The following is a 12,636-nucleotide window of genomic DNA, read 5'->3' on the forward strand; positions in this document are numbered from 1 at the left end:
CTCTATTCCTGGCACTTTACATCTGTGGTGAGTCAGTTACTGTTACATTTAAGGCGGAAGAGAAACAATCTTCGTTCACATGGTTTATTGTCAACAACAACAACAACAACAGGTATCCGGTACACAACTTATTATTTAAAAGATTATAAACAAAAGAGCATCTGCTCAAAACATGCTACACTTAACATCTGTAGTACTTAATCCTTATAGTTACTAGTCTTGCTCCACACCCACCCAACTGGGCGGCAGCTTTACAGTCATGTACTCCACACCCACCCAACTGGGCGGCAGCTTTACAGTCATGTACTCCACACCCACCCAACTGGGCGGCAGCTTTACAGTCATGTACTCCACACCCACCCAACTGGGAGCAGCTTTACAGTCATGTACTCCACACCCACCCAACTGGGCGGCAGCTTTACAGTCATGTACTCCACACCCACCCAACTGGGCGGCAGCTTTACAGTCATGTACTCCACACCCACCCAACTGGGCGGCAGCTTTACAGTCATGTACTCCACACCCACCCAACTGGGGGGCAGCTTTACAGTCATGTACTCCACACCCACCCAACTGGGCGGCAGCTTTACAGTCATGTACTCCACACCCACCCAACTGGGCGGCAGCTTTACAGTCATGTACTCCACACCCACCCAACTGGGCGGCAGCTTTACAGTCACGTGCTCCACACCCACCCAACTGGGCGGCAGCTTTACAGTCATGTGCTACACACCCACCCAACTGGGCGGCAGCTTTACAGTCATGTACTCCACACCCACCCAACTGGGCGGCAGCTTTACAGTGATGTGCTACACACCCACCCAACTGGGCGGCAGCTTTACAGTCATGTGCTACACACCCACCCAACTGGGCGGCAGCTTTACAGTCATGTGCTGCACACCCACCCAACTGGGCGGCAGCTTTACAGTCATGTGCTCCACACCCACCCAACTGGGCGGCAGCTTTACAGTCATGTGCTACACACCCACCCAACTGGGCGGCAGCTTTACAGTCATGTGCTCCACACCCACCCAACTGGGCGGCAGCTTTACAGTCATGTACTCCACACCCACCCAACTGGGCGGCAGCTTTACAGTCATGTGCCCCACACCCACCCAACTGGGCGGCAGCTTTACAGTGATGTGCCCCACACCCACCCAACTGGGCGGCAGCTTTACAGTCATGTGCCCCACACCCACCCAACTGGGCGGCAGCTTTACAGTGATGTGCTCCACACCCACCCAACTGGGCGGCAGCTTTACAGTCATGTGCTACACACCCACCCAACTGGGCGGCAGCTTTACAGTCATGTGCTCCACACCCACCCAACTGGGCGGCAGCTTTACAGTCATGTGCTACACACCCACCCAACTGGGCGGCAGCTTTACAGTCATGTGCTCCACACCCACCCAACTGGGCGGCAGCTTTACAGTCATGTACTCCACACCCACCCAACTGGGCGGCAGCTTTACAGTCATGTGCCCCACACCCACCCAACTGGGCGGCAGCTTTACAGTCATGTGCCCCACACCCACCCAACTGGGCGGCAGCTTTACAGTCATGTGCCCCACACCCACCCAACTGGGCGGCAGCTTTACAGTGATGTGCTCCACACCCACCCAACTGGGCGGCAGCTTTACAGTCATGTGCCCCACACCCACCCAACTGGGCGGCAGCTTTACAGTCGTGTGCTACACACCCACCCAACTGGGCGGCAGCTTTACAGTCATGTGCTCCACACCCACCCAACTGGGCGGCAGCTTTACAGTCATGTGCCCCACACCCACCCAACTGGGCGGCAGCTTTACAGTCATGTGCTCCACACCCACCCAACTGGGCGGCAGCTTTACAGTCATGTGCCCCACACCCACCCAACTGGGCGGCAGCTTTACAGTCATGTGCTCCACACCCACCCAACTGGGCGGCAGCTTTACAGTCATGTGCTCCACACCCACCCAACTGGGCGGCAGCTTTACAGTCATGTGCTCCACACCCACCCAACTGGGCGGCAGCTTTACAGTCATGTGCTCCACACCCACCCAACTGGGCGGCAGCTTTACAGTCGTGTGCTACACACCCACCCAACTGGGCGGCAGCTTTACAGTCATGTGCTCCACACCCACCCAACTGGGCGGCAGCTTTACAGTCATGTGCATGCATTACCTACAGTTAGCAAATTTTGGATACTTCGCTAAGATTGCTGGCAGTACATCATTATGAATGATGTACTTACACATTTCTTGGACTCCACTGATGGTGTTATCTCTGAATTCAGCGATTTTTTCAAATTCCATTATATAATGACGCAAAGTATGCGAATAGTTCTGCTGACAGAGTTTACATTTAGTCAAATCTAAATCAGCACATTCAAACTTCCAGAGGTACTTGTAGCCGAGCCTAAGCCAGCAGTTTGAGAGAGAATGCTCTGTGGACTGTTTCCACATGGCTTAAGGCGTTGAGCTTTGCCTCGTGACTAAGGTTGAGTTGATCTTTAATTGCTACTTTGGTAGACAAAAAAAGAAGGATTCCAGTGTCAGCTAATTACTATCTTACCTTTTGTGCTTCAACACAATGTAAATTTAATTACAATTATGTGAACAGATGTAATACCTTCAAACCTGTTTATCTAATATCTACCTGTTTATCTAATAATAATTATATGTAATACCTAATGTACAAGAATGTAACAACTCTTGTATATATCTCAAAAAAAAACATCTAAGGACCTCGTTATGTGTCATATTATATAATGTGAAAACCCTAGACTATCTACTGAAGTAATACAGTCGGAGTCATTCTCGACTCACAATCAGGAATTCCGGTTTCAAATCCTGGGCGAGACAAAAATGGTTGAGCGCATTTTTTATCACCTAATGCGGCCGTTCACATATCAGTAAATAGGCACACAGGAGTCAGTCAGCTTGTTGAAGAGATACATTCTGGGGAGGGTGAGTAATTCGACCCTGGGGGGACCTCGATATAAGCCTAACACGTATATATATACATTGGCTGCCTGTCCCCCGACACAATGAATTATTATATTAGTAGTAGTGTAAAGAATGATCTAAATCATATAGCCCCATATTATGTAAATGTGGCGCTTTCGGATATATGTCAATACAGCCTCCTTTAGATACCACCTTGTAGCTAAGTCCACGCTGAGAGATGAGATTTATTACATGAGGCTTGAGGACAGGTTGGTTCTTCTCACTGTGTAGACCTCGACCTGTTATGATGCGAACTCTGGACTCGTCAGAATGTTTCCTCAAGAAGGAGTTGACAGCGACGTCAGCCTCATGTCTGTACATACCATGCAAGTCCAGTTCCCACGCTCGGTTGCGGTACCTCTCTCTCGATTCTTCATTTAACTGAGTATTTGAACTGCAAAAAGAATAGTTTACAGTGAAAAAAAGCTAAGAAACCCCTGAAAATGCAAAAGGAAATCACAATAGTGTGATCTATCAATGAGAACATTTTGGAATAAAGAGTGGGTGCTCACTTTTTCTAGCCTATCCAAACATGCCACTACTGACATGCAAGAAGCTGAGGCGCGTCTGTGGACCTCAGACACGCCAGTACCATGAACTTATAGCTGTTTTTTTTATTCACACTGCAGGCGATGAGTCACAATAACGTGGCTGAAGTATGTTGACCAGACCACACACTAGAAATTGAAGGGACGACGACGTTTCGGTCCGTCCTGGACCATTCTCAAGTCGATTGTGACTTGACACAATCGACTTGAGAATGGTCCAGGACGGACCGAAACGTCGTCGTCCCTTCAATTTCTAGTGTGTGGTCTGGTCAACATTATTCACACTGTAATCTTTCGTATAAAATAGGGTAGCAGCACATTGCTGTGTATACCTAAGTCAGTTAAATAAATATATCCATCCCACCAAAATGTTCTCAAATAAGTACAATTTATATTTATTCATTTTGCCAACTACGAAATTTCATTAAGCAGAAATACAGTAAAGAAAATTTGACAAATACATGTAAATGGAGATATACAACTAAATGAATCAAAGGAAAATTTACATAACAAAGATTACTCACGGAGGAGCAGTCTCAGTGTAAACAGGACCACGTTGAGCCGGACGTGCCAATGTCTGGCCCTGGTACATCCGGACGTTGCCATCTTCACTCGGGCCCACCAATATTAGCCACAATAGGAAAAATACTATTGCCACTACCATTAACACTTGCTCAAACTCTGCCGACATTTCCAACACTGGCACCAATACCTTATTAGATTAATATCTGTAAAATATGTTATAATTATTTTTATTATTGTCATTTGTTGTTATTTATTTACTTATTTATGTTGTTGAATATGACCGAGAGGGTAAGATTAATAATTCTAACACGAATTTCTCAATATTTCTTACGTTTATCTTCACTGTTGGGGGTAATTGAAAAATTAACTCTCCAAAATTAATTCTTTTATTTTTGGTCTGACGACTGAACGCGTTTCATAATGCTTATTGCATTTGCAAAGACTAGTTTACACATAACATTCATTATACTTATACTCGTTTTGGGTGAAGTGATATGGTACAAAAGTTTTGGGTGAGGTGACAAAGCTATGCCAGAAGTACGTACGTACGTACGTAAATTCGAAAAAGTACGTACGAATTCGTGACTATTAACGACCATCACAATAGGTACTATATAAACAGGAGGATGGGTTGCAGATATACAAATCTCTACAGTGTCATACTTTTCCTGATATCCTTAAAAAAACAGAGTGACGCCAGTTCATAAAAGAGGCGAGACAGCTGACATAAACAATTACAGACCAAAATCAAATTTACCTATACTTTCACAAATATTTAAAAAATTATTTACGAACACCTCTATTACTACTTTGTAAAACTCAGCATATTAAGCCTCTGCCAGTTTGGCTTCCGTTCCCAAAAGAGTACCAATGATGCCATTATTACTCTGCTAAATATAATCTACACAGCCCTTGACAAAAATGAGTTTTAATTGGCCCTCTTCATTGACCTGAGAAACCCCTTTGATACTGTAAACCATAACTATCTCTTACTTGAACTTCACCACTATGGTATCCGAGGCCTTGCTCTGGACTATATTCGTTCCTGTCTCAGTGACAGACACCAATATGTAGCCATCAATTGCATAACCTTCCCCACTCTACCATTAACAGTAGGGTTGCCACAGGGCAGCATCTTGGGACCTCTCCTATTTCTTATATACGGCAATGATTTGCCAAATGTTTCTAACATTCTTAACCCTATACTATTTGGTGATGATACTACCTTCATCTATTCTGACCCCAACCCCCACACACTGAATAATATTGTCAACAATTAATTAAAAAAGTCCACTCATGGATGTCAACCCGCAAACTTACACTAAACATAAAAAGACCTTCTACATTTTTTGGTAGAAAATCATCAAATCAGAGGTAAATAGTATTTACCTACTTAAAATTTTCTTAGATTAAGGACCTGCCCGAAACGCTGCGGGTACTAGTGGCTTTACAAGATTGTAATTACTATGCTATGTATCCTCACAATCCCAATGTACCTTCTTGTATATAAATAAATAAATAAATAAATAAATACAGTATGCTAAATTTACGTATAATGTTTTAAAGGATCTTCTTGATTAGAAATTCATTTTCAATTCGTGTTTACGAACAGCTACACCATTGGAAAGTGTTTAAAACGTAGAGATCCTTTAACCTTTGACCTTTAACATTTGGTGTTTATTGTCTATCATTTTAAATGTTGGAACTGTAATGTTCTATACATGGGGAAATTACCTCACGAAACTTCAAACACCGTATATAGTAACTGCGGCCGGACAGTGGTCGTCGTTCGGGAGACTGGCCGTATAACCTATATGAAGCTGAGTTACATATTTATTTGAGGCCAAAAGTTAAAAATTCAGCAACGTTGAGAGAAATCCACTAACCTGTTGGCACCAGCGACCAGAGGGAGGAATGGGTGTAGAGGCCGGCTAGAGGTTGCTGCAGGTGGGTGGAGTGACCAGAGTGTGTGTGACGACTGTGGTGGACCAAGATGATACAGCCAAGCAACAACGGCGCAATATACCAGCCATGAGCATGTGGGGTAGACCCCGACGCCAGTTGACTTACCATCTCGTCCATTTCATCAACCGTTATTTTTACACCTTAGTCTTCTTATACATAAAATTTGCTTTCCTGCTCTCGTATCTGATAAGATATATTAAATGTGAGTGTTTCGTATTGCTTTACAAATGTTTGAAGAATGAGTTTTACCTCAGAAAATGTTTTATAAATGTGTTCGGCATTTGGAGTCCGGGAGGAGGAGTGGGGGATCACCAAGAATGAAGGGACAGACACATACACGTCGTATTCCTGTGTGATAAGTCATCTGCGATTTAAAAGAATTCGAATATATTTTACTATTGCTTGATAGCATTTGAGAGCATAAAGCCTCTGTATAGTTATAAAGCACTAACCAAGCTGAGGACGCGGGGTGAGTGAAATATAATCATTGGCTAATTATCTAAGTATAATGTGTTTAGGTTTTCCCAGCAGGCAACAAGTTACATGCAACAAAGCAACAGTCGCTCATCGTAGCTCTAATGTTTACATTCACTGACTTTTTTAACAAATAATATTATGTTTAGGTAGATTAGGACTCGTTGAATAAATTGGACAGTTAGCTTAATAAAGGATTGGGTGATAAGGTTAGTCGTTAGAATGTTCAATATTGTTCAAAACCTTAATCATGACTTTCACTTATGAGATGGCAACTTGTATTCGGGAAGTGCACTTGCTGCGGCGGTGCAAGGACACTCGGCAGCGACGCGGTGCAACAATACGTACAGGACCTGACAACTTCTGATCACTTTTCACCCAATCTCCCTCACTAGTTGTCTCTGTAAATGTCTTGAAAGGATGCAGGCGATGAGTCACACTAACGTGGCTAAAGTATGTTGACCAGACCACACACTAGAAGGTGAAGGGACGACGACGTTTCGGTCCGTCCTGGACCATTCTCAAGTCGATTGTGTCATTCTCACAATCGACTTGAGAATGATCCAGGACGGACCGAAACGTCGTCGTCCCTTCACCTTCTAGTGTGTGGTCTGGTCAACATCTTGAAAGGATGGTTCTCAACCGTCTTCTTTGCAGAATTAGTAACATGTTGTCTCCCCAGATATATGGCTTTACGCATGGAAAGAGTGTACATCACTGTATTACCACATTCCTCACCCTGCATACTGATAGGTCATATACCACTTTCCTAGATCTTAAGTCAGCCTTTGACATTGCTATCCCACACGTCATTCTGAGCGAACTTGCTAAAATGAATGTTGGAGGATGGCTTCTACGGTGGATAAGAGGTTATCTATCCAACAGGAAGTCTGTTGGATACTGTTCAAGGGCATAGGAGTGTAACGAGAGATTTTGAACCTGGCACTCCACAGGGAGGTGTCTGTTCAATGTGTTAATCAATGCACTTTTAAACTCAGTAACTAGGAGACCCGGCGAACACGTCATTAACTATGCAGATGATATACTGATCCACACCAATGTGTATACCAACACCCAAAATGTTCTGAACGCTGTATTGTACACATGTCAGGAACTATGCTTGGTCATCTCAGTAGAGAAAACAAAGATCGTGAACCGACACCCACCCAGACGGGGTGGGGCCGTTCGCAAGATGCAGCTGCATGATGGCTCTCTGCTCGACTATGTAACCAGATACAAATGCCTTGGTCTTGAAGTTCCACTGTACCACAATGTTGTAGCCAGACTGGGTCGTCAATGTAGAGAGAGGCTCCATGCTCTCAAGGCTGTGGCAGGCTACCATCCAAGCTATGGTGCAAAGGTGAGAATTGTCAAAATGATGTATCTCTCATATATTAGGTCTCTGATTATGCTGCACCCATGCTTGCCCTAGTGCCTGAGAGAATGCTTGGAGGGTTCGAAAAGATGCAGAACGAAGCCATGAGGATTATCCTCGGATGCCCCCGTACAACTAAATTACTAAACATGAGGAAGGAACTGAATATTTCATGTGTAAGTGACCGTACCATTGAAATTAATGCTTTATTTGGTATCAAGATGCTTAGGCTAACCCACCCTTACCCCTGCATTGAAGCCCTCCAAGCCTTCTTCCTTGAAGGTCAGCATCCCTCCAAATGGATTGCCGTAACTGCCACTGTGCTCAGAATGTATAACTTTCATCACCCCTTCCAAGAGAGACACCAACGACATTTTCCTGTCCCATGGGAGATCGCTCCTTTCCAAATTACTGTCCCCTCTTTCCCACCCAGGAAGCTGATTAAAGAACAAGCCTTGCTTCGACAAGAAGCAAAGTACAGTGCCTTAAGCCAAATTGATGCTTTAGTCAGAGAGCGCTGCCTTTCCCAGATTATTTACACTGATGGATCCTTGCATCAGTCCCATGGTGCAGCTGGAAGTGCAGTTGTTGTGACAGCGAGAGATGGTTCCTTCTCCCGTGAGTGTGGAGCGCGTCTCAGTAACTGGGCCTCCACTCTTCAGACTGAATTGGTTGCCATAATCATTGCACTCGAACGTGTAAATAAATCCAGAGTTGACACGCTAATTGTAAGTGACTCCTAATTATCAACCTTGACTGCCCTCAGCTCCCCAAGGCATAACTGTGACGTGCTTATCTCTGAAGCTAGACACAGATATAATGAAATAATCAATGATGGGGTCAAAGTTTGTCTCCTGTGGATTCCTTCCCATATTGGTCTCCGAATGCATGATAGAACTGATGAGTTGGCCAAGACTTTTGCTCGTAAAGAAGGAATTGATTACCAACTTGGACTGCCTTTGAGCAGCCTGAGGGCAGCAATATTCCGAGAACATCAACTAAATTTCGGAGACTTGAGGCAAAGTGAAATTCACACCAGTTCCTCTATCTGTCATCATTCTATTATGCAGGAAGTACCGCACGTCTATGGGTCATCCAATAAGGTTAGCAGACTTCTAGATGTTACCACTGCTCTACAAATTAAGGGACCCAGAATGTGGAATGACCTTCCCAATCATGTCAATGACTGTACCTCTCTCAACCAGTTTAAGAGAAAAACTAAGTACTACCTAATTAACTCCTGTAACCTACCTTACCCCTAAATGTCAACCCATGTCTTGCTATTTTCAAACAATGCTGTTTGTTGACCAACTTGTATAACTACTGATTTCTGCCATGTCCCCCCCCCCCAACCTTTTTCAGTTTTCTTCACAATTTATACTTTAATCTCAATTACTATTAAGCTTTAGTCTAAGTGGGTTTTTCTTCCCTCACCTCACCTTGCCCGAAACGCTGTGCGTACTAGTGGCTTTAGGTATTGTATGTACTACGTAGCTCTATCTAGAAATCCAACATTATGTTTGTAACTCATCTACTATGTATGTACTTTTACTTGAATTAACATTTTGATTTTTACTTTTTTGAAATGAAGGAACGCGGTGATAGTGATGTTTACAGAGGTGCATTTTTGATTGATTTGTAGCAAGTATATTATGTCAGTAATATACTTGCTCCATATTCTCATTAGCTTATGTGCAGATAATGAGATGGGCCTCTTAATTCTACTTGGTCCACAAATTACAATTAAATCTTATTTATTTATTTAAAAAAGCAAGAGTAACGCCAGTTCATAAAGGAGGTAATCCGGCAGACATAAACAACTATAGACCAATATCAAACCTACCCATACTATCAAAAATATTTGAAAAAATTATCTACAAACAGCTCTACTCCTATCTCGTAAAATTCGACATTCTTAGCCCCTGTCAGTTCGGCTTCCGCTCCCAAAAGAATACCAACGATGCAATTATTAGTCTCCTTGATATAATTTACTCAGCCCTTAACAAAAATAAGTTTCCGATTGGACTCTTCATTGACCCGAGAAAGGCCTTTGATATATGTTAATCACAACTACCTCTTACGTAAACTCCATCATTATGGAATCCGAGGCCATGCACTGGACTATATCCAATCCTATCTTAGTGATAGACACCAATGTGTAGCCATCAATAATATAACCTCTCCCACTCTACCAATAACCGTTGGAGTGCCACAGGGCAGCATCTTGGGACCTCTCCTATTTCTTATATACATCAATGATCTGCCTAATGTCTGTAACATTCTGAAACCTATTTTGTTTGCTGATGATACTACCCTCATCTACTCTAACCCCAACCCACATACACTAAATAATGTTGTTAATAATGAACTAAAAAAAGTCCACTTATGGATGTCAACCAACAAACTAACACTTAACATAGAAAAGACCTACTACATCTTATTTGGAAGCAAATCTACAAATGCAGTTCAGCTTCAGATAGACAATGTAAACATTAGCAATAAAAATGACGGAAAGTTTCTTGGCCTATTCCTAGACAAGAGACTCAACTTCAGTACCCACATACAACACATAACTAAGAAAGTCTCTAAAACAGTTGGGATACTCTCCAAAATCAGATATTATGTACCTAACTCTGCTCTCATCTCTCTATATTATGCACTAATCTATCCCTATCTTAATTATGGTATCAGTGCATGGGGTTCAACCACTGCAAACTACCTCAAGTCCATCATCACCCAGCAAAAATCTGCTATCAGAATAATAACAAATTCTGCTTTCAGACAACACTCAGCCCCCTTGTTTAACTCCCTAAACATGCTAAACATAATCTCACTCCACAAATTCTCTTGTGTCAATTACATTTACAAAACCCTGTTCTTAAATGCAAATCCTGCTCTGAAACTCTCCCTGGACAGATGCAATAGGACCCATTATCACCACACCAGAAATAAATATATCTTTGATATCCCCAGAGTCAAACTTAATCTGTGTAAACACTCTATGTAAATAAAGGGACCCAGTCTATGGAACTCACTCCCTAATGAATTGAAAAGCTGTCCAACTTTTGCGTCATTCAAAAACAATACTAAAAAGTACCTAATTTCATCTTCATAGTTTTTTACCTTGTTGCTTTAAAATTGCACTGTATCTAATACTACCCAATCTCCCAATCTTCATGTACCCAATCCAAACGACTTTACCATTGTAATCATTGCTGTCTTCTTATATGTGCTATCAATCTGCTGTATGGTGTCTATTAATCTTGTTTAAATTACCAATCACGTTGTCAATGCAATCAATCAGAGCTTTAATATACCAATGTGCTTTACTATACTTACTAATCTCTCTCATCTCATTTTTTCTTGCAATGTATCTGTTATCATTTTATTAATTTTGCTAGAATTTACCTACTTAAAATTATCTGTTAGATTAAGGACCTGCCCGAAACGCTGCGCGTACTAGTGGCTTTACAAGACTGTAAATACTATGCTATGTATTCTCACAAACCCAATGTACCTTCTTGTATATAAATAAATAAATAAATTTATTTATTTATTTATATACAAGAAGGTACATTGGGTTTGCGAGAGCACATAGTATGGTGTTTACAATCTTGTAAAGCCACTAGTACGCGCGCAATGTTCCGGGCAGGTCCTTAATCTATTAGATAATTTTAAGTAGGTAAATTCTTGCAAAATTTATAAAATGTTTGCAGGTACATTGTAAGAAAAAAATAGAGATATTAGTAGGTATATTAAAGCACATTGATAGCTCTGATTGATAGCATTGACAAGCTTGATTGATAATTTGACAAAGATAAATAGGCACAATAAAGCATATTGATGGCACATATAAGATGACATCAATGATCACAATGGTAAAGTTTTTTGGCTTAGGTACAAATATCTCTACCAGTACTCAAAATGTACTACGTTCAAGCAGTTAGGTCACTCATTGACTGTGCTGCTCCTGCTCTTACATCCCTCAGTGATAACTAATGGGAGAAACTGGAAGTGTCTCAAAATGATGCCATCAGAACAATGCTGGGAGCACCTATATGGACGCGTAGAGAGAATCTAAGAATGGAAACCAACTTACCAGCCTCAGAAAACAGGACCAAACAAAGGATAGCGACCATAACAGCAAAACTTGTTGGAACCACCGACAGACTGTCAATCAAAGATAGCATACGCAGATAGCTTCACAGAAACCTTCAATATAGAACAAGTGCATGGACGGATAATATGGTCAAGGTTCTAGAGAAAGTGGACTTGATATGGACCATTAAAATCAAAGGGGAAGATAGACCATATCAACACTTTCGGCAGACTCCTCCATAGGAAGAATCGAGTCTAAAGATAATCACTGAAGGATTTCCAGTTAAAAAATCAGCATGTGCCTGACTCGCAGAGGCTCAAAAAGCTTCGATCTGCACTCTTGTCCCGCACTCGAGCTCTGACTCCACCCACATGCAGAGTGCTACGCTCTACACACTCGTCCCGCATCCAAGCTCTCTACCCCCGGCCTCACTCAGCTCTGCCCTGCTCCGGGTTTTGTCTCAACTACTATGATATTTCACTACAATGCCAACAAACCGACTGCTGTAACCAAGACTATACTAAATAAATACCCCCCCCCCCCATCAACCAAATACGTACACGTAAACACACGTTACAGTGTTGCCTCCGGAGGCGGCTACTTTATTGTGCACCCCATACTCATCCTGTGAGCGGTAGCGCAAAAAAGGGATTACAGAGGGCA

The 12,636-nt window shown here is 42.5% G+C and overlaps 1 protein-coding gene across 2 annotated transcripts; it reads right to left on the reverse strand.

Annotated features, from left to right (window-relative positions):
* Nucleotides 1-70: 70 nt before the first annotated feature.
* LOC138349743 (uncharacterized) lies at nt 71-6,105 on the reverse strand. Of its 2 annotated transcripts, none has more exons than XM_069300297.1 (3): nt 5,947-6,105; nt 4,060-4,234; nt 71-3,381 (listed from the first exon to the last, which is right to left on the reverse strand). In XM_069300297.1, the coding sequence occupies exon 3, from the start codon at nt 2,158-2,160 to the stop codon at nt 214-216; it is 1,947 nt and encodes a 648-aa protein (XP_069156398.1). In that variant the 5' UTR covers nt 2,161-3,381; nt 4,060-4,234; nt 5,947-6,105; the 3' UTR covers nt 71-213. The 2 variants fall into 2 exon arrangements, with proteins under 2 accessions (XP_069156398.1, XP_069156397.1); XM_069300296.1 differs by having other exon boundaries at nt 4,060-4,263; nt 5,947-6,101.
* Between the last annotated feature and the right edge of the window lie 6,531 nt (nt 6,106-12,636).

Source organism: Procambarus clarkii, chromosome 43 (genome assembly GCF_040958095.1).
Source record: "Procambarus clarkii isolate CNS0578487 chromosome 43, FALCON_Pclarkii_2.0, whole genome shotgun sequence".
NCBI classification, from domain to species: Eukaryota; Metazoa; Arthropoda; class Malacostraca; order Decapoda; family Cambaridae; genus Procambarus; species Procambarus clarkii.

What these genes read in the sequence shown, in the direction of transcription:
- LOC138349743 (XM_069300297.1), bottom strand. Translation starts at nt 2,160, where the DNA reads ATGCATGCACATGACTGTAAAGCTGCCGCCCAGTTGGGTGGGTGTGGA.